This window comes from Rhagoletis pomonella, unplaced genomic scaffold, assembly GCF_013731165.1.
Source record: "Rhagoletis pomonella isolate Grant_MI unplaced genomic scaffold, Rhpom_1.0 Rhpom_scaffold_00008, whole genome shotgun sequence".
In the NCBI taxonomy this organism is placed as follows: Eukaryota; Metazoa; Arthropoda; class Insecta; order Diptera; family Tephritidae; genus Rhagoletis; species Rhagoletis pomonella.
In genome coordinates this window covers 247140-270983 of record NW_023458562.1, presented here as the reverse complement: position 1 = coordinate 270983, position 23844 = coordinate 247140, and the positions used below count along the sequence as shown (strand labels likewise).

Sequence of the window (23844 nt, the reverse complement as noted above, 5' to 3'; positions counted from 1 at the left end):
TCCTCAACATTGCATGAGGTGTCGCTGTGCTAACGCCCCTGCCGTGGTTTTCGGTCTTTAAAATTGCTGGACTTGCATTCCCTGGCTTTGTGCCCGATTTTTCCGCAAGTATGGCAAGCATATTTGAAGGTAGACTTTTGTTGATCTGCGTTATTTCTGTTTAACGGGCGGCTACCACTTTTATTTGGGCATTTTCGGTTTGCACATAACGCGCCCTCAATAGAAGAAAGTTCATTTCGTTTTCGCCTCAAACTCTTCTAGTAATTTAACTTTTAAAATCTCCAATTTTGGTAGCTTTTCTTGCGACTCGATGGCGATTCTGAAAGTCTCGTATTCTTTAGGGATACTATATAGCAATAGGATTGTAAGTGGCTATGACGACTAGATCCAACTCTATTAGCACCGGCACTCATTTTGTGCAATATCAGCGATTTAAGTAACATTGCCTGCCGAGCAGGCCCACGCGATTGATACACGGAGTGTAACTTATCCCAAATATCTTTCGATGTACGGCAGTTCTTAATTTGCTGCAATTCTGTTGGACAGATTGATAGCACCAAATCAGACTTCGCTTTCGCATCGTTATCTTCCCATTCGGTCACTGCTGCGGGCGGATCTGCTGGCTTTACGCAGCTACCATTCACATACTTCCACGTCTCATTTTTCGTTAAAATTGCTTCTACCTGTATTTTCCAGGTATCAAAATTATCTTTACCAAGAGGTTCAATTTTGATGGTTGTGAAACTCATTTTTAAATGTGATAAGTGCTTTTGTCTTGAATTCGTTTCTATTTCTGTTTGTAGTACGCTTCGCTTGCTGCTTTCTTCTTTAACTTTTCGATTTTGTTTTGGTTTAACTTCTTCGTATTCGCTTGTCATTTGCTCTCATACTCCATTTCGATTTTCCAATTCCTGACACTGTGTAATTTGTGTTTGTCTTCTTTGTTTGCGCAAATACATTTTCGTTCGCTTCGGTTGTTCTCTATTGCTGCTAGCTAACACTTTCGCAGTTGTCGTACACTTTCTATCGCTGTGCACTTTAAGGGGCTTTCGTGGAAAATTAGTGCGACACACCATGTGGATTGCTGATTTGCTAAACTGATAATTTTGCTTCTAATTCAAGGTTTTAGTCATTAACTTAGCGACTACGATTATATGGGCACTCCACCTGCGCAGTGGAAGCGCGCTGGGGCCATAACCTGATCAAAATCAGTACGATATGCAAAAAGAAACTCAGAGACTTACTTCAATGTGTTCTGATTTATTAGAGTTCAACCGGAAGAAGAAGGAAGAAAGAGTGTAATATAAAGAGTTGACATTACGTCGTTATACTATGGATGATGCCAGATTTACTACATATGTGTATTATTAACTTCAACAAAAACAATCTCGATATATAAAAGGGGCGTGGAACCTATACAAACCGAATTTTTCATACTCTATATCTCTGGAAATGTGCATGGTAGAGTTCTGGAACGTGGTACGGAGATATATGAAATCCATCGCATACTCTTGGAAAACAATTGGAGCTATCGGAAAAGGGGGCGTTGCACCTCCCATACAAACCGAATATTCATGCTGCGTATTTCTGTAAGTATTTATGGTAGGGTATTGGAACTTGGTTTGGAGACATATGAAATCAATCCCATACTCTTGGATAAAAATTGGAGGTATTTGAAAATGGCGCGTGGCACCTCCCATACAAACCGAATTTTTCATAATAAGTATCTCTGGAAGTGCTCATGGTAGAGTACTGGAACTTTATACGGGCGTGGCACCTCAAATACAAGTAGAATTTTTCTTATTGCATATCTCTAGAATTGTTCTTGGCAGAGTACTGGAACTTGGTGTGGTGATATATGAAATTAATCACATAGTCATGGAGAAAATATGGAGCTATTGGAAAAGGGGGCGTGGGACCTACCATACAAGCCGAATTTCATACTGCATATCTCTGGATGTGTTCATGGTACAGTACTGGAACACTTCGTATGGAGATATTTGAAATTAATCCCATACTCATTGGGAAAAATGGGCTCTTTAAAAAGGGGGCGTGGAAAAGTGCAAACGTACTGACTTTTACTTATCTTTGAATGTGTATATAATTCTTCTGTAGGTATATTTGTGAGTAGACTCCTAAATGGCTGGAGGAATTTTAACAAAGTTTTGTGTGTGTGTTTGAGTGGGTCTCTGGATAGTTAGGTTTCACAATTTAGTCCGCCAATTGACGCTGGAGTTGAGTTATTTCTAAAAATCTTTTTTATGATCCGATTTGGCGAATATTCAAAAGATGTATTGGAAACGGTAAAGGCAGTCCAATTGCAAAAAAGAGCTGCCAGGTGGTGCTGAGGTCGAGTTATTACTAAAAATCGACAAGTGAGAAAAGGTGCCGTAAATGTCAGACTAAATCGACCTGTTGCATCATTGAGTATACCGAACTCTCGTGTGTTAGATTGGCCCAACGGATGTGATTTGCCAATATTATTATGTGTTAAAGCTTCTTTAGGGTTGAGTTGTGCAGAGGTAAATCTCAAATCACCACCTGTCGAAATAGCTTAAAATCCAGTTTCATGAAAGCAATTTAATGAAGATTTATTTTTTTTAATTGAATTTTATATAGAACCTGCGAACATCTCATGGACATAACATTTTCGTTCGGTTGTTTCAGGCGGCAAACGACCACCAAACCATAGTATTAGCCAATGAATGTGCCAGTACAAATCGTAAATGTGGATTGTTGGAGAAACTGTTGGACCAAAATGTTGAAATAAAAAATCTAATTTTGGGCGGGACGAAGCTGGCCGGGTCTGCTAGTAGTGTAATAAAGTACAAGTTTCAAGTGACTCTAAAATGGCCCTGATTTTTGAATTTTTTATATTTTTTTTTCTATTGACGGTGCTGCGCATTTTATTCCATATAAAAATTTTGTCGAGCATACTTTGTATAAGAGAAAATGCGCAGCACCATCACATCGGATGTAATAAATATAAAATAAACAAAATTAAAAGTTTAAATACTAAGGATTAAAAAGTTGAGCTATTTAAATGACGAGGAGTGTATGTGGCGTACGTTTGGGAGAGTGGGCCTTTTTACTCCAGAATGCGTATGCAGTGGCTCTCATTGGTATACGTGTAATAGTAATATTCCTTGCCCCCTTCATGTTTGCCCATGATTTTCCCCTGTCTAGCCCGCGGAATGCGCTCGCTTGCCCGTACAGGTAAAAAAGCCCATACGGGCAAATGTGCCCATGTTTGCTTTTAACGATATGAAACCAAAACAGAAACGAAAGCGAATAAATGGAACAATTTTTCTTATGTTCCGCTGAGACGCTGCCTATCGAAATCAGCGTAGCAATGCTTTGCTCAATGTAAAAATTTTTAAATCTTTCGACGCAAATATTTCGAAAATGGTTCAATGAATCTTAAATCTGAAAAGTTTGTGCAAAGTTTCAGATCGAGCGCTTTAATTTGATGTATAACTTGTCTCAGTACGACTTGTAGATCGCTGGGAATAAGCGCCTTGTTTCAGAATGATATATTGATAATAATAGTAATAATAATATCATATAAGTGGGCGGTGCTACCCCCATATTTCTAAAATTTCTTTTAAAACCACTTATTTTCTAAAGAGCGATTGTATATATCAATTTTGAATAAATATTGATGAATTCCTTAGACATACTGCTCAAAAAATCTGAAAGTGCGGTATCCGGTACATAAACAATATAAATTCAAGGCCGTATTTAAGAAAAGTCGCCTAATTTCACAATAGATAGTACTACATATTAGAGCTCTAGATACCCGGGTATCGAGCAATGCGAGTAGCTCGATACTCGCTCGAAACTCGTTTATTGCTCAACTGCTCAAATGTTTGTTCAAAAATTTCGAGTTTTTGAACAATTTCATAAACAAAAGAAAATTTGTAAATTGTATTTGTCAGCAGCTGCTTTCTAATTCATGTTAAATAAATTGTATTAATAAAAACCAATGTAACAATCTTTGCATTATATATCAATAATTTGAAATATTTAAAAAGTTGCTACCAAAAATGTCAATATAATAAAAAAAAACATTGCTCAAATTACTCGAAAAAACTCGAATTGCTCGAGCTCATGCTCGAAAATTTTCGAGTAATGAGCATTGAACAAGTGTGCGAGTACTCGCTGCTCATATACCCGGGCTGTTTGAAAATGTGCGAACAAAATCGAGAGCTCTACTACATATTTTGAAATTGCTGATAGTCAAAATTTAAAAAATTAAGAGAAATATGGGTCTTTTTTAATTTACCCGATAATAAATCCCAACAAGCCCAGTCCGACAATAGATTATTATATACCATTTTAAAGGCCTATATATCCCGTTCTAAGATCATATTCGATCTTTGAAATCGAATCAAAAATAGTCATTCAGAAACTCATAAATCTACAAAATCCTATTTTCTGACCTAAATCGACTGGTCAATAATATGTCTCATAAGAACGAATAAAATTAGGGGGTAGGGTCTTGAAATTTCCAAAAAAAAAGCATTTTCCATGGGCACCCTAATGTGGATACTTAGAGAACTCCCAGTTTTCACAAACACTATAGGACGATAAAATCTCCGTAAAAGTTAGAACTAGAGGAGAGACAATTTTTGTTGGAGACCACTTTATCATTTTATTCTTTCTGTAAGTTTCTTTGCTTCAGCTATATCGACCATTCCTATACGGCCTATGCGTCACTCCTATGATCTGTCAAGAAAACCTCATTTATTATTTGTATTATGCGCTTATATGAAATTGTTGGAAAAGAAGCTTTATTTTAAAATGTTTATTCCTCGTCTAACTTTTGAAGCACTTACATTTATCGATTTATTAACAGATTGCGAATAGAATTATATATAAACTATAGGTGTGCCCACAAATTAAAAAATTAAAGTTTTTGTTTTGAAAGTGTACCTGTTTTTTTAGATTTGCCCATATACATATTTACTGCATATGATAAATTTGAAAATGTAATATCCAAATCTACATACATACGTACGTACATATGAATATAAGCATGATGAATATTCTTCGTTTGAAATTATGTACTAGAATGATGAATTAAATTTTTTTTTGTTATTTGAAAATTCTTCATCATTTATTCGTTATTTGGAAAGTCTTGATGATGAATGAAAATTTATTGTTATATTTGTTTTATTCAATTATTCATTAAATTCATAGAATAAAAAAATAAACAAATCCGAATAGCAAAATAAAGGAAACTGTCAAAACGCCAAATTTTCTAACATTAAATTTATCGATAGGAAACATGGGTTAAAAGTGTTAGGGTGGTATTATCACTTGGAAAGCGAATGGATTGGCGGACGCAACTTAAATATACATTAAGAGAGTTCGCTTGTACCAGCTTGTGCAAGTTCTTTGCATCGCCAACACTCTTAATGCCTTCTCTCATCATCAAGACATTCCAAATAACGAATAAATTTGTATTCATCACTCAAGCAATCTCGAATGAAGAATAAATTTTCATTGACCATCAAGAATTTTCAAATAACAAAAAAAATTGAGTTCATCATTCTAGTACATAATTTCAAATGACGAATTAATTTTCATTCATGATTCCGAATAACGAATAATTTATTATTTACCATTCAGTCCTTGTTTCTTATCTTATGTACATGCTTATATTCATATGTACGTACGTATGTATGTAGATTTGGATATTATATTTTTCATATGCAATAAATATGTATATGAGCAAATCTAAAAAATCAGGTACACTTTCAAAACAAAAACTTGATAATTTGATCAAATTTTAACTATTTTTTTAATTTCTCCCTCAGTTTTGAAGTTATTTTGCTAAAATTTTGCAATTTTTTTATGAAAATAGCTTCACTTTAACATATAGCTCCAATACAACTGATTACTCAGATATTTGTTTTTGTGCTATAACTCTAACTTCCTATCTGAATAATAAATTGTATGCATGCTATATGTTAAAGTGAACCTATACTAAATTTTTAAATGCTTAGTTGGAGGAGTTACAACGCAAAACCACGTCTCTGAACAATCAGTTGTATGTGAACTAAATTTTATAGTGAACAGATTTCGTTGATTTTAAGAGATAGTGAATGTAATATAAAATACAACCCTGTGTAAAATTTTAGTAAAATATCTTCACAACTGAGGGAGTTTTTTATAAAAGAGAGACATAACTATTAATAATTATTATTCTGGGTCTCGGTTATAAAATAGTTCAAATTTAAGTAAAGTTTCAAGTACCGCTACCTCGAAAAGTGGAGCCAATCGGCCAAAACTGTGGACGCCATTGAATTTAGAAGGCAAGGAATTAAGTAAGAGCAACTGTCAGAACCTTTGTCAAAAAAAATTTGATTTGATACCACGCTCGAAATATTCTGACTACAGGAGGATCCTCATTAAATGTAGTAAATAAATCAGAGTTTTTACACACTTCTAGAGAAATGTTTTTTGAAGCATTTTTCAGGTATATATAACGTTTAAAGGACTAGTAGTTATAAAATTAGTTAGATCGTTTCGACGTATTTTCCAAATGTGCCTTCAATTAAGATGTTTTTGGAATAAAAATTACTCTCAAGATCGCAGAATATTTTATCTTTAAAAGTTGGTTTATTCTGAAAGCACACCTCTTGCTAATGTATCAAATTATTCGTAATTGTTTGAAGAATACAATACATACTTAAAAAGTTTTTAAAGTGAAATGCTTGAAAAACTATACTATATATAAATTGAAAAATTTGAAAGGTGTGGAAATACAGTTACATACTTTTCGTTACTTTCCATTTAGTTATTTTGTAAAGCGCACTTTATTTACCAACTACATATGAAGTGAACACATAAGTACTAATAGCACATAAAATTTCAAACCAGTGTATGCTGTGCTTCAAAAGTTATGACATAAATAATTAATTTTTCACCTCTTAAAAATTACAAAAAAAGCACTTGTTTTTAATATTTTTTTTTTAATTAAAACAGCTATAACTCAAGAGTTATGCAACAAGTTGATTAAACATTTTTTTGAGGCTTCAAGTATACGTCTATGAATTATATCCAAAGGCAACCAGCTTAATATAGTTTACAACAATGAAAATGAAGCTAAATAATACAAAGGCTACCTGTTTTTTTTTAGATTTGCCGATATACGATACGAACCTTGATGCCTAACTGGTACCATTAGCGCACACATGGGGTGGGTTTTGGGGTTCAAACCCCCCCTAAAGCTAATCACCTCAAATAAAATCTGTATCTTAAAGCTAAGAATCCAGCTCTCAAGGAAATTATAAGAAATATTTATTATAATTTCTGTTGCTTGAAAACGCTTTTGCTGTAAATTTTCATGAGGGAATAAATATACGAGCATTTTTTTTCTTGAGAGCTGCAAACTGATTTAAGAAATTTCGGTAGAAGAAAATTTCTTTTCCATTTCTCGTCCGTCGTTTTATATGAATTTTTCGTTTTTCTTGAGAGTTCAGTTAATTTTTTCGGTATTTGATATATTAAAAAAATTTAGCAATCGTGAAAAATCACCATCTATCGAAAATCAGAAATCGAAAAAATGAACATAGAAGTGCAAAAATGTATGGAATCAATAAATTTATTTTTACTGACTGTTTTTTTAAATTTTTTATTAGGTACTTTTGAAAGTTGAGCGCATCTTGAGTTTATAGAACTTTTTATTAAGCAAGTAGTTTTTAAGGAAAGAACACAACCGACTTCAATTCTCATATTCAAATTTAGGGGTACCGTTAATTTCTTCATGATCCAATCATTGGATCTCTAAAACAAATTACGGGACGATGAGGTACTATCTTTCTAATAAAAAATGGATTATTGAAAATGGTTCACGTGGTCCAAAGTTATGTATTCCGGCGAGATGATAACCTCCCTTTTTTTTTGAAGTCGGTTAAAAGCGTTTGAGTTCTGTTAATCTGTAAATAAAGTGCAGTTTATGAATTTTAAAACGTTTATTTATTTATTACATACTATACATAAAACTTGCATAAATGTATTTTAAAGAGGGTATTATCTGAAGCAAATTTTCAGTATTTTCCGGTGATATATCTACAGAAATATAAAACACCCCCTAAAATATATTCCTGGGTGCGCCCATGACTGGTACAATATAAAGAAAGAATGTCTAAATAATAAACTAAATATTATTCGTTGTTTGGAATTATTTGAATGAAATCGTATGAAATTACTTCAATAGTTAATAAAAATTTATTCGTTATTTGAAATAATTTTAAGGAAGAATACAAATTTAATCTTTTTCGAAATTACTTGAATGATGAATAAAAATTTATTCGTTATTAACCGACTTCAGAAAAAGGAGGAGGTTATCAATTCGTCGGAATATTTTTTTTTTTTTTATATATGTTACGGCATAGCTTTTAACCACGTCAACCGATTTCGATAATTCTTTTTGAATCGGAAAGGTAGTGTCTCAGAGGTGATCCCATACTAATATGGTTTAGATCGGATCATTGGATCATGAAATATATATATATATATTTTTTAACTCGTTTTTTTTTTGCTAAAAATTACTTGTTTTAAATTTCTCTATGATCAATGAAAATTTATTCGGCATTCAAATATAACATATAAATTGCGAATAAAATTTATTTTTTATTTGAATAATAACGCGGTACTACAAAAAAAAAGTCATGAAATACACCCGAAACAAAACCTAGTGTAGGTTGTAGGTATGGTCGAGTACAACATGAAAATAGGTCCCGTATAGTTCCTGAACCCTCCCTTTTTATACCAAAAACCCGTTACTTTCGTACTTGATGCTAACAGCTTGACTATTTTTCATCCGATTTCAAAACCCGAACATAGACCTTTAAAATGATGTATAACAATATATCGTTAGATTTAGCTTATTGGATGTTTCTATTGGCTACAATTTAATAAGCCCCTATTTTTCTTTATTTTTTCATCTTTGACCATCGCTGATTTCAAAAGTTTCTATGAAAGTTGCTAAACATATAGTATTTACCTAAAATATTTTTTTTTCGAATAAATTGGTACCTTGCCTAATGCAATTGCATAAAAATTGTTGAAGTTAAGCAAAAATACGGTCTTGAATTTGTATGTGTGTTGTACCGTACGTTCAGATTTTTTGAGAAATGTGGCTAAGAAACTCATCAATATTTCGACCGCTGAGTGGAAGATCGACCTATCTCGGCAGCCAGTTCGAAAACGCCCTATCTCAAACAAATTTGCAAGAACGTCCTATTTGAGAATTTTGGTTGAAGAACGTCCTATCTCAGAATTCAGTCACTGTATTGAAAATGTGCTGATGTAGGGCGTTTTTGAATCGGCAGCTGAGATAGGGCGTTTTCAAAACGAATTTTGAAATAGGGCGTTCTTCATCCAAATTCTGAAATAGGGTTTTCGAGATAGGGCGTTTTCGAACAGGCTGCCGAGATGGCTCGATCTTTCACTCAGCTGTCGATTTACTAAAAATTTATATATACACTGACTCTTAAGCAAAAAATCAGGTTCAGGAACTATACAAAACCTATTTTCAATTGGTACTCGACCATACCTACAACCTACACTTGGGTTTGTTTCGGGTATATTTCATGCCTTTTTTTGTAGCACCGTGCATTTGGTCAGAATAAAAAAAATCAAAACATTGACAGGTCATATCTCCGAAGAAAAAAATTCCGCGTATATCTGTTAGTTTATTTCATGTATAGAATTATTATTATATGTATATTGTAGGCCAATCGAAAGTCTGGCACCAAATTTGGTGTCCGATATGAAAAATATTGCCTCATATAAAATGTCAACACACATTAATATAATGACTCATTGCGAAACAAGTTTGTTGTTGTTGTTGTAAATAGCGTAAAATTCCCCAAACAGTTTTGGGGAATGTTGAAGTGACAACCTTTGGCCAGATATACATAAGTCTGGGTGGTTCCGGTTGTAAGAACGTGAAACATGATCGTCTATTCCAGTGCTTATACTGAATATAGTTAGGAATTATTCACAAAGAACATAATTTCCTTAAATTTTGATTTTAATGCTAGTAAAGGGTACATGTACTTAGTAATAAATGCAATTAACGAAGAACTTTTATATTCAGCTTTGTTTTAAAATGTTCTTACTTTCAGTGGCGCATTTTCCGAGGTACGGCTGGCCGAAAGCAAGGAAAACCCCGGTGAGCATTTTGCTGTTAAAATCATCGATAAAAAAGCGTTAAAAGGAAAAGAGGAATCGCTGGAAAATGAAATTCGGGTTCTTAGAAGGTAAGGAATAGTTATTAGTACCTAAATCACTTAATGAAATACTATTACGTAAAGATGTTTTTGGTGACTCTCTCTTACTAAATACCCAAACCAACTCAAGTCACGAAAACGGTCACTATTTGCTAGTCTCAAATTTAGTGACCTTAGATGAGATTGAATTTCTGAATACCAGCATTAGTGTAGGCTGTAGCTAGGATCGGGTACAGCATGAAAATACGTTGCTCATAGTTTCTGAACCCTCCATTTTTATTTTATTAAGTATTTTCGTACTTTGTGCACTTAGCTGTTAAGAGTTTGACTATGTTTCATCCAATTTTAAAAATCAAACATGTTTTGAAAATAAGATGTATAGGCCTTTAAAATGATATATAACAATATATTGTCAGATTTAGCTCGTTGGTATTTTTTTTTGGGGAAAATTAAAAAAAAAAACCCTAAATTTCTAAAATTTTTCCACTTTGACCATCACTAATTTCAAAAATTTCCATGAAAATTGCCAAATATGTAGTATTAACTAAAGGTATATTTATTTTCGGATAAATTAATACCTCACTTAATGCAATTGCTTAAAAATTGTCGAGGCTAAGCAATTTAAGCAAAATTACGGTCTTGAATTTACAAATCTTTTGGGCAGTGTGACTAAGGAATTTATCAGTATTTACTTAAAATTGATATATACAATGGCTATTAGCAAAAAATTTATGTTACAAATTTTACGAAAATGGGCGTGCCACCGCCTACTTATATCATATATGTGTGTATCTCAAAAACTACTTCGACGATCTCGCCCAAATTTTGCGCACATTGCGCTTAGCCTCCTTAAGTACTGTCTTGAAAATTGTTCAACCACCACCCAAACTCCGATTCTTATTAGCTGTTGAAGTTAAATTTTGCCTTTTAGATAAGCTACATTATAAAATTTTAAATTATTCTCTAAATAGTTAATATATCACTACCCATAGGTCGCGCGGCACAGTGGGACGTCCCCGTATATGCTGCGGCTAAAAGTTGTAACCGTACTAGAAATTCGCTGAAATTTCGTATATACGTTCGGTACTTAGGAAGGAAGAAATGTGGAAAATGGTAAAATTCAACGCGCTACCACGCCCACAGCTATTGTGGGCGGAAATAGTAAATTTTATCCGATTTGAATCAAGTTCAGAGGATATGCTGTTTTTAACGAGAAAAGCATAAATTCGAAAGATTGTCAAAATCGGTTTACATTATCGTCCAGTAATTCTAGAAAAACAGGCGCAAATTATTGATGAAATTCGGTGTGCCCTGCTCGTTTAAGCCAGAATTTTCCAACTTGGCAGATAGTAAAGAATTTCTTATTACGGCGCCCACCTTCTACACAACTATTTTTGCTCCAAGTCATAAAATTATGAATTTTGGTGAAAATGAACAGGCACATTTATTTTATTTCTAATAGGCGGCATACACGGTGCGTCTACCTCGCGAGTCAGTTTGGATGTGTTTGTAAAAATAAATATGTGTTAGTTACACTGACATGGCTCCTACCATGACTCTGAATGATTCAACTGTGTGTAGTCGAAGGCGAGTCAACACGTACACAAATGACTCGCGAGTCAGACGCATTGTGTATGCCGCCTATAAAGAAGTTCCTATTTCTTCATTTTAAAAATGACAAAACGAAAGCATTTACAATACCTGTATACTAAATTATGTTGAGGATGTACATTTACACTGAAACCTTAAATTTTACCTACATTTTATACAAGAAAAGCTGAGCTAAAGCCAGTACTCTTGTCATCGAAAACGGATCTCGTCCAGAGAAGCGTCCATTTTTGGCTGAATGTTGAATGTGTGATTAATAGATTGGCGAGTCATTAATATCTATGCACATCTTCTTCAATTTCCATTTTATATTGCATATTATTTATGTACTAGGGATGCCAAAATATCAGGAAAATTGGGATCCCGGGATTTCGGGATATTTTTTAGGTAATCCTGGGATCCCGGGATTTATCCCGGGACTCAAATTGAGTCATAAATTTTATGAATATGAGTAAAAATTCAATATCTGAAAACATTTAAACATACCACTAAATAAAACTATTTAAAATTTACGATAAACCGGGATTCAAATTGAGTCATAAATTATATGAATATGAGTAAAAATTCAATATCTGAAAGCATTTAAACAAACCATTAAATAAAACTGTTTTAAATTTACGATAAACCGGGATTCAAATTGAAAATTTTATGAATATGAGTAAAAATTCAATATCTGAAAGCATTTAAACATACCATTAAATAAAACTATTTAAAATTTACGGTAAACTGATTGTAAAACTCATATATCGCTAGCTTAGAGCGAAAAGTTGCTAACTTCACTTTTAATGAAAAATCATATTTTGATATAGGAGGCTAGATAAATTAAAATTGCATCGTTTCGAAAAGGGTAAAGGTCCTTGTTTTATGTTTTCTCGTTTATATTCAATGAAAGGAAAATTTGCCAAGGCCAAAAAAAGCTCCGAAAATTCGATAAGGCCAAAAAAGTTCGAAATCTTTTAATAAATATCGAATTCCTCCTGAAGCAAAACAGAGATCCAATCGAAAAATATTGATTTTAAAGAATTATACACCATTTCTACGAAAAACCATTTCCTCCATGGCCATTTTTTTATCGACAAATAAATGTATAGCTCCTAAATTGTTTTTCCAGTTGGATAATCTTGTTGGCGGAGATAATAGCAAATTTAATACGAAAAATGACACTGAAGATGGCACAACGCCGAAACCGGTTTGTCTGCAAACCAAACCTGACAAGGGATGACGGAAAATAGTTCCAAAATAAATCAGCAAATTTAATAGCTTTTACTAATACAAAAACAAATTTATTTGGATTTATTTTTTTTTTTTTGGAGTTATAGTTTTGCAACAAGTAATTTTTAGATTTTTTGATCTCGTCCTTAAGTTATTTGTTTTTGTTATTTTTTTTTTGGCCTTTATAATAATTATATTCAACAATTTATATTGAGCTCGAGGCCGTTTTAAATGAAAATTTTTATTGTGGAAAAGCAACAATAATTTGTAAAAATGGTAGAAGTGATAGCTATTTCGGAAATCACCACATTTCCTCAACAGACTTCTTTCAGTAGGATTCGAACCGACGATCCCACTGACTCAGCCAGTTGCCTATGCACCGTGCTCAGTACGCCTTGTAAATTGTCGTTTGCTTTTTGTCAAGGAGTGCTAGAGTTGTCAAACTATCGATAGCACTATCGATAGTATCGATAGTTTAAATTTTTTTAGACTATCAATACTCATTGATAGTTTTTTCATATACTATCGAAAATATCGATAGTTCAGTAGGACTATCGATTATCTCTCCCAATTCTTTTGAAATTATACATACATATGTTAATCGTAAATCCTGTTTTGTTTGTATAACTTGTGTTTGTTTTTAAACTTTCTAAAAAGAGAAGTATTTTGGCTAAGCAGTTACTTAATTTTGAATGATTATAACTTTTATAAGATAATATTTATTTCACTATGATCCTGTAAAAACAAAGCAACCTAACTGATTTAGAGCTATCGATAGCGCTATCGATAGTGCTATCGATAATTTTGTTTTTTTTGAGACTATCGTGAATATTGATAGTTTTTCAGAAAACTATCAAAACTATCGATGGTGTGACTATCGATAGTTTGACACCTCTACTTTTTTCCACTATTTTCATTTTTGTTATGCCAACACAATCAGGCGCAGATATTCCGCTGCAATTCACTTGATCATGTGGTTGTTGGTATTGTTGGTTTTATGCTAATAATTCTATTTTTAGAATGTTTAACTTTTAGGTGTGCTCGTCCTTAAGTTATTTGTTTTTGTTATTTTTTTGGCCTTTATAACAATTATATTCAACAATTTATATTGATGTCGCGGCCGTTTTAAATGAAAATTTTTATTGTGGAAAAGCTACACTAATTTGAAAAAATGGTAGAAGTGATAGCTATTTCGGAAATCACCACATTTCCTCATCAGACTTCTTTCAGTAGGATTCGAACCGACGATCCCACTGACTCAGCCAGTTGCCTATGCAACGTGCTAAGTACGCCTTGTCGTTTGCTTTTTTTGTTGGTTTTATGCTAATAATTCTATTTTTATAATGTTTAACTCGTCCTTAAGTTATTTGTTTTTGTTATTTTTTTGGCCTAGCTGCAACTCACTCAACAACACCAACAACCACATGATCAAGTGAATTGCAGCGGAATAGCTGCGCTTGATTGTGTTGGCATAACAAAAATGAAAATAGTGAAAAAAATAACAAAAACAAATAACTTAAGGACGAGCACACCTAAAAGTTAAACATTCTAAAAATAGAATTATTAGCATAAAACCAACAATGCCAACAACCACATGATCAAGTGAATTGCAGCGGAATAGCTGCGCTTGATTGTGTTGGCATAACAAAAATGAAAATAGTGGAAAAAAGCAAACGATAATTTACAAGGCGTACTTAGCACGGTGCATAGGCAACTGGCTGAGTCAGTGGGATCGTCGGTTCGAACCCTACTGAAAGAGGTCTGATGAGGAAATGTGGTGATTTCCGAAATAGCTATCACTTCTACCATTTTTTCAAATTATTGTTGCTTTGCCACAATAAAAATTTTCATTTAAAACGGCCTCGAGCTCAATATAAATTGTTGATAATAATTTTTGGAGCTCTTCAAAATTAGGATATGTATACATATTAAAAAATTAACCACTCTCCGACAAAGTATTGTTTATTTTCACTTTTAGTTTAACATAGCCCAGCAAACAATCGGTAATCGTGTTTAGAAGGCATAGCGTTATAATGCCTTCGAATTTGTTCGCTTCTTTTAGGCATTGCCGGTAATTCAAAGTAGAATGCCCTACAATATTTAATTTATTTCGCTTCTTTGTTTCATTTCGGGGAATGCAAAGTAGAAGGTCCTATAATATTTTTTTTTTAATTCGCCTCTTTGCTTCATTTCGGGGAATGCCAAGTAGAATGTCCTACAATATTTTATTGATTTCGCTTCTTTGCTTCATTTCAGGGAATGCAAAGTAGAATGTCCTACAATATTTTTTTTATTTCGCTTCTTTGCCTCATTTCGGGGAATGCAAAGTAGAATTCTGCATCGTAGTCAGCTGACAAATAAATATATCCAAAAATAATTTTTCTACATTACTTACTGTGTGTGTGTGTCTCGCGTAAAAATTGTGTTTTGCTTTGTTAAATTTGCAGCGAAGTTGAAGTCAGTCAAGGAAGTTAATTACAAGAGTGAGGAAGTACAATTTTAAGCTTAATTAAATATGCATGTATGTACATACCGATTTTTAAGTAAAATCTAAATACCTAAATATATACATATGCATACTGATTTATAAAAATTTTAATTAATTTTAATCTTTAAGACATTTTCTGATTTCAATTTAATATAAATAAGTATGTACCTATCTAGGCATTCTACATTAGTTTCTTTGTAAGGCATTCTTTGTTCGCTTCTCTGGATTCTGTTTATCCATGCGTTCTCCCTTCGTTCAAAGGTAATGCTGCGGGTAAGAGCTTACGGCCAATGACATGCCCATGTTAAAATAATGCCTTCTTGAAGCGAAAGGGTAATTGATTCCCATCGCCTAGCTCGTTTCCATTTTTGTTTCTGTGGTAATCGTGTTTTTTGCTGGGAGTTTGACCCTTTTTTGACCGAATTCGGTTTGTGCCTTTGATAATCCAAACCTGCAACCAACTTGCCGACAGTTAGTATGTTCCCGTACTGCAGGATTTTATCAATCTGAGGTCGTTCCGTGCACATAAGTGTAAAATATCAACAATCTAGCTATGCAAAAACCAAAAATGTGTCTCGGTAGAACTTTTTTTTTGCTGATTTCATCCCTACCAAAATGATTTGGCGGAAGTAAAAAATAAAGAAGATATCAATGGCTACAATTAAATTTTTTTATTTGATTTTTTGTTTTTGTTATTTTATGGCCTTATAACAATTATATTCAACAATTTTATTGAGCTTAAGGCCGTTTTTAATGAAAACCTTATTTTGGAAAAGCATAAATAATTTGAAAAAATGGTAGAAGTGATAGCTATTTCGCAAATCACCACATTTCCTCATCAGACTTCTTTCAGTAGGATTTTTTTTTTAATTAATATCTTCTGAACAATATAACCTATTAAAAAACAAATGACGTCAAAATAAAGGTATTTGACTTGGTGTATATAATTTTTTCCTTTTTTAATATTTTTAAGCCAGAAATACCTAATAAACAAAAAATATATTTTTAAAATATTGTGATCGGTCGAATAGTTTCCGAGATATTATAAATATATAAAAAATGTGGTGTAGTGGTAAGCAGTGCGCGCTTCCACTCCGCAGCACCTGGGTTCAAACCCTGGTCAAAGCAACATCGCAAAAAATATAGAAAAAAAGGTTTTTTCTTAACAGCGGTCGTCCCTCGGCAGGCAATGGCAAACCTCCGAGTGTATTTCTGCCATGAAAAACAGCTTCTCATAAAAATACAATCGCCGTTCGGAGTCGGCGTAAAACTGTAGGTCCCTCCGCTTTGTATGACAACATCAAGGCGCACGCCACAAACCGGAGGAGAAGCTCGGCCAAACACTAACATATGTGTAAGCGCCAATCTATTATTATTATTATTATTATTATTAAAAAATATAAAAGTTAAACTTTAACCTCTTTTAATGGCTTTAGTTTTTATTTGCGCCAAATAATCTTGGTATGGTTGAAATCAGCATGAAAAGTTCTATTTAGCTAAATTTTTTATTTCTTTATGGCTAAAAGATTGCTATTCTACACCACGGCTACTTCGGACTATTTCTGTCTAAATCCTGGAGTATGGGAACAGGCTAAATGAGAATAAGAAAAAGTAAACAAACAAATGTCAAATTAAAGTCTGAGTTTATTAAACACCCGAATGAGAACACTTGACAGTTGTTCATAAACTCAAAACGTTAAACTCGAGTTAAAATTTCAACGTGTACATAGTATAAGGTCGCTTGTTATAATTCAGTGAAAATCTACGGCTATTGCTATGTGCCAATCGGTAACTTTTTTCTCCGTGGTAAGACGGGGAGGAACAATTTTCTATGGTCTACGCATTACTTGAATTTTGCTGTGCCAAATGCAAAGTAAAATTTTGATAGTTGAAAGACCAAACAAACGCCCTTGCGAAAGCTGTATTTTCGGTGGCTTGCTGAAATTGTTAAAATTTATACCTATTTTATAATTTCCAAGTAACGTATGCTTTTTTGTGTTTTTTTCAGCATTCATTTTGATTTTCACTTATTAGTTGTGTTTTCGTATTCTCCAGCAAAAAATATCCAGTAACTTGCCAGTAACCAAATTTCGGAGAGTAAGCCAATATTTACTCCAAATGTGAGAAATATGCAAGAAAGTACGAAAACGCAAAACCAGCAAGAAGTTGCAAGTTTTATGAACATAATTTGTTATATTCCGACGCAATTTTCTAAAAAAAATAGTATTTCCCATCTTAATATATATTTAAATATGTTTGTTTTGTCAATTGCAACTCTAAAAGCACCAAAGACAATTCTTTTGGTAATGTGAACTGCATTAAGCATCATGCCGTCAGCTGTTTTTCTTACAAGCAAATAGTTACTAGTAAAAAATTATCCAGTAAAAGTCCAGTAAAACTTGCAAGTTCAGCTGTCATTTCAGTTCAGAACACCTACAATATTTTAAATGGGCATTTCCAGGGAGGATTTTTATAGTCAAAAATAAAAGTGATATATCTATGTTAGTTATGGTCGAATATGGTTTATTTTTCAATGTATATTGGTTGCATATGCAGGAATATTTTTGCAAGAAATTTACCCGTTAGGTGGCGCCAGGGTAGAAATATTTTGAAAGCCTGTATTTATGGACCGATTTCGTTAAAATTTGCGATATGTATTAGATACATAGCAAGAAATAGTATATTTACAACAAAATAGCTCCGCTAGATGGCGCTTTAGTCGAAATATTGACTGATATAATTTGATTTCTAATATCTTCGTACCTTTCTTCCGGCAGTCTACAACTTTTGCAATAAGTATAGTGTTTTAAAATAGCTATACAAAAATTTTAACAAAAAAGAAATTTAAATTATTATTTGTGTTTCTCCTCCTTACCCCACGTCTACAAACGCTATGGGCGCACGCATACGAACTGTCAGTTTTCTCGCATACTAGAGCTTATCGCAGAGAAATTTTTGAACGTGGGCATTTCTTCGCTTACCATTTCAGTGCGAATATGTTGTTAATCTATATATATAAATGTGAATGTCTGTTTGTTTATTACCTTATAACTTCTGAACCGCGGCACGGAATAGCACGAAACTTTGCACACTTATTTGCCGGGAAGGTTATAGGCATAGAGAAAAATGGGCAGTACTGGAAAAGAAGGCGTGGCACCTCCTATACTAACTAAAATTTTCATGTTGTATATCTCTTGAAATATTTGTGGTAGAGGATTGGAACTTGCTGTCGAGATAAATAAAATTTATTCCATACTCATGGGAAAAAATTGGCGGTATTAGAAAAGGGGGGCGTTGCACCTCCCATAGGCGTGAATTATTTAATCAGCTTTAACTTCAGAACCGTAAGTCACATGAACTTGAATTTTGGTATGCAAACATATCTATGGTAGATGCTTATCTTAAGGTATATATAAATGAGTTTGTAAAAGGAGGCATGGAATTTTTATTCAGTCGGAACCATAAGTCACATGAACTTGAAATGTGAACCACAAGTCACATTACCCCTTTAATTCGTTCTGGCGTGGGGTGAAACCCGCGGGTAAAAGCTAGTATTTTATAAATGCTGCGAAAATTTTATCTTTTTTTCTTGGTTATGCTTTAACAGCACTTCTCCAAATTACTTCTCTTCTTTCTTACTCGGAATTAAAAAAGTTAGAAAAAATAATTGTTAACTTAAACTTATATCGTATATCTTCTGCAGCATCCCATAGCAGGTATAGACGTGCATCTTTCTTTAAGCCTATTGCAGAAAGTTTGACATCGTTGTTTTACTCGCCTAATTGCGACATCAGTAAACTGCGGGTTTTGATCTTCACACCAAGCGGGTTTTGATCCTCACACCAAGCCCAAGCCGGCGCGTATTTGATGACACCTGCATCCTTCGCTCCAACCACGAAGCCAACATGAGAAAAATCCCAATGAGTAATGCCGATTTCGTTTTTACCGAAAAATGCAACCTTCTCTTTGCCCTCTACGCACAAACACTAAGAAGAGGGCGATGAGAAGGCAAAATTTTTTGTAGAAACGAAATCGCCATAAATTTTGGTCACAAAAAATGTGATTTCTTTACCAAAGGTTGCCTTTAAATCGACTTTTTTTAAATTGTGCAATTTTGTGCAAATTCCTACTATTGGCCCTTGATACATATACACATGATCGATTATAGGTTCCTGAAGAGATCCGATTGATACACGCTGACACGCAATTTATATCCTTATATGAAAAAAGTGAAATCGCATTTTTTTTTTAATTTAAAGGAGCGGAAGTATCATTGAAGGATTACGTTTAAAATTGCAAAATGATGTTTCTACTTAAGTCTACTATATGTAAAACGAAAAGTATACCCAAAACTGTAACCTCGTTAGGAAATGAGATAAAGGTCGAAAAATTGGCGATTATCGTTCATCAAAACAGGCATGTTTGTACAAGCTCAGCATTCTTCCAGCTTATCTTCAAACAACTGGGGACCGATTTTCTATTATAAGGGGATCCTAGCTTAAAAGCTCCAGGGTAATGGGGAGTCAGCGTAGTATATGCTGTTTATATACTACTAGCAGACCCGGCGAACTTCGTCCCGCCCAAAATTTTTATATATTTTATTGAAACTTTTTGGTCCAACATTTTCACCAACAATTCACGTTTACGATTTTCATTGGTACATTCGTCTGCTAAGATTATGGTTTGGTGGTCATTTGCCGCTTTAAATAACCTACGGAAAGTGTTATATCCATGAAGAAGTTCTTGAAATTCTCCAGTTGTGCAGCATTTCATAGCACGGCTATTCGCAAAGCGAAATAAATTTTTTCCTCTTCACTCCCTGGCGGCAACAATGACCCGGTTCTAGAAGCTTTACAGTATAGTAGGTGGCAATTTCAAAATGGGTGCGAATTGTTCTACAGAAATGCAATATACATATACTTATTTCAGACGAAATACCTTAAAAGTTTGAACGCATAATAATATTGGAAAATCACATCCATTGGGCCAATTGCAACGTAGGAGCGTTCGATTTACTCAATGGTGCAACAGGTCGATCTAATCTGACATTCACGGACCTTTTTCTCACTTGGCTATTTTTAGTAATAGCTCGACTTCAGCAATACTTGGCAGCATGTTTTTGCAATAGTATGCATACATATTTAAAACATTAGCCAAATCGGATCATAAATAAGATTTTTAGTAATAACTCAACTACAGCACCAACTGTCGGATTAAATTGTGAAACTAAACCATCCAGAGACCCACTCAAATACACAAAAAGTTTCGTTATAATCCGTACAACCATTTAGGAGGATTTCACTCACAAACACACCTACAGAAGAATAAAAAAATTCATTCAAAGATAGCTAAAGGTCGGTAGGTTTGTAGGCCTCACACCCCTATTCAAATCGCCCAAATTTTCTCCATGAGTATGGGCTTGATTTCAACTATATACATATCTCCATACGAAGTTCCAGTACTGTACCATGAATACTTTCAGAGATATGCAGTATAAAAATTCGATTTATATGGGAGGTGCCACGCCCCCCTTTCCAACAGCTGCCCTCTTTCTTCATGAGTATGCGATTGATTTCGTATATATCCCTACCAAGTTCCAGAACTCTACCATGAACACTTCCAAAAATAGGCAGTATGAAAAATTAGGTTTGTATTGAAGATGCCACGCCCCCTTTTCCAATAGTTCCAATTTTTCTCCAAGAGTATGCGATTTATTTCGTACATCTCCATACAAAACTCTAGAACTCTACCAAAAAATTTCCAGAGATAAGCAGTATGAAAAATTCGGTTTGTATGGGAGATGTCACACCCCTTTTTTACAATAGCTAAAATTTTTCTCCAAGGGTATGCGATTGATTTCGTATATTTCCATACCAATTTCCAAAACTCTACCATGCACACTTTCAGAGATATGTAGCATGAGAAATTTGGTTTGTATGGGAAGTGCCACGCCCCCTTTACATATAGATTTTTTTCAGCCTAAAACCATCCTTGGGACACGTGCGGCAGGTGGCAGTTTCAAAAAAATCGGTTCAGACGCTCTCGAACCTTGCGAAAACTAACAAACGGCTTTCTAAATATATATTAGTTGAGATATATTAAATATTATAATTATATTTTGACAGTATCCGTTGTTTCTGACTGGCGCAAAAAAATCTTGCCTAGTGAAATTGCATGAAAATTGGAAAACAGGAATCTATAAGCTTATCCAGGCAAAAAGCTACCTACGTACCGAATTTTAAGCAAATCGGACCGTAAATACGATTTTTTCGAATAGATCAGTCCCTGGTCCACTTCTCGGAAAAAATGGATCATATGTGCTAATATATGCTAAAAAGCTACCTACGTACCGAATTTTAAGCAAATCGGACCGTAAATACGATTTTTTCGAATAGATCAGTCCCTGGTCCACTTCTCGGAAAAATGGACCATATATCCTAATATATGCTAAAAAACTACTTACGTACCGAATTTTAAGCAAATCGGACCATAAATGCGATTTTTTGGAATAGATCGGTCCCTGGTCCTTTTCTCGGAAAAAATTGATCACATATGCTAATACATGCTAAAAAGCTACCTGCGCACCGAATTTTAAGCAAATCGGACCGTAAATTCGATTTTTTCGAATAGATCGGACCCTGGACCACTTCCCGGAAAAAATGGGTCATATATGCTAATATATGCTAAAAGCTACTTACGTACTAAATTTTAAGCAAATCGTTCTATAATAAGATTTTTTCGAATAGACCGGTCCCTGGTCCACCTACCCGAAAAAATGTAAAATTTTTTTAGCCTAAAACATGGTGTTTACTGAAAGCTATTTGTATACAAAATTTCATGAAAATCGGACCAGCTGTTCGCGAGATTACCTGTTACAAAAAAAAAGGGACTTCTCTTTATATAATTAGTATAGATAACAGTTTCGTTTTTGAAAAATTCTATATTACAGCATCCATACATACATATATTGAAACAAATAGAGCAAAGTTAAAAGTGGGATTCATGACACGTCGCAAAGTTGTTGCGACACAGCTGATTTCTTTTACATGGAAACTGTCCTGCGACAAAATTGCGACATTACCTTAATATTTTAGCTGGTAATCATTGCAAACTCAAAGTCGTGACTTATTGTCCTCGCACACTTAAAGAAAAAGTTTATCAGTTAAGGCGGCTTCCAAATATAATTGTAAAAACTTTTCATTTTCACTTACGCGCGGCATTTTTTTTTTTTAATTTTACAGTTGCGATAGGCGATAGGTCGTTCATACAACTTTGTTCGCAACATTGCCATTTCGCCAAAAATGCTACTTTGCATCGTTTTATGAATCGCTTTAATATTTTTAATTGGCAAATTGTATTTACAATCCCAATTCTAACCTTTATGTAACGACGTGAGTAAGACATATCTCCAGAAACAAAAACTACATTTAAGAGTTTTTGCATGAACAACTTAAAATTGATGATATTGGGACCGCGAAAACGTTTTGAAAACTGGTTTTCCATTTTTTTTTTTGTCGTGCTGATCGTATTCATCTTGGGAACAAAAATCAAAATCGATGTTCTGAAAAAACTCTTTTGTCCATTCGTAAAATTTTCGAGGGCTATTTATGTGATTTCCATCAAAGCGTTGCAGTCTCGCGCGATAAGTATGCCTAGGGTTCGAAATTTCAGACTTTGGTATCGATACTGGATACTCATTCTGGCATCGGTTCATGGTATCGATACTCTAACAGTATCAGGAAAAAAGTAGCTATACTACTCAGTATCGGACTCGTTAAAATACGTTTTTTGGGATACTAAAATTATATTATTCTTCAATCGTATATCTAGTTATTTCCTGAAATTAAAAATAGGAATTTAAAATATTTGATTTATATTTCATTGCAGAACTTACTTTCACGTTAGAAGTAATTTTAACGTTAACAGGTCTATTCTGCACGTTACCGATGATTTTGTAACCGGAAAATTTTATTACCAAAAAATGTTACCAGTTCTTGTCACCGCGATTCTAGGTACGCTGGTAATGCAGTGAAAATATTCAGCAATTCAGCTATGAAGATTTGTGGAAATTCCTGTATTGCATATTTCACGGGGCAATATTTTGTTACTACTAGCTTATGAGATGGTAACCAAATTTACCGGTTACAAGAGAGTACAGAATGCGAAAAAGGTTTAAAAATTGACAGACACTTTAATTACCGGTTACAAAATTTATGTTACCAGAGCAGAATAGACCTGTAAATATACATACATACATACATATATATATATATATATATATATATATAT

General features: G+C 33.7%; 1 protein-coding gene across 1 annotated transcript in view; it reads left to right on the top strand.

The window, feature by feature from the left end:
- The first annotated feature begins 1574 nt into the window (after positions 1 to 1574).
- LOC118745042 (calcium/calmodulin-dependent protein kinase type 1-like) overlaps positions 1575 to 23844 on the top strand; it is a 181767-nt gene continuing 159497 nt past the window's right edge. Inside the window, exons 1-2 of the mRNA XM_036478578.1 lie at positions 1575 to 1669; positions 10143 to 10277. Of these exons, the coding sequence (XP_036334471.1) occupies positions 1575 to 1669; positions 10143 to 10277 (230 nt within the window). The remainder of the gene's footprint in view (positions 1670 to 10142; positions 10278 to 23844) is intronic.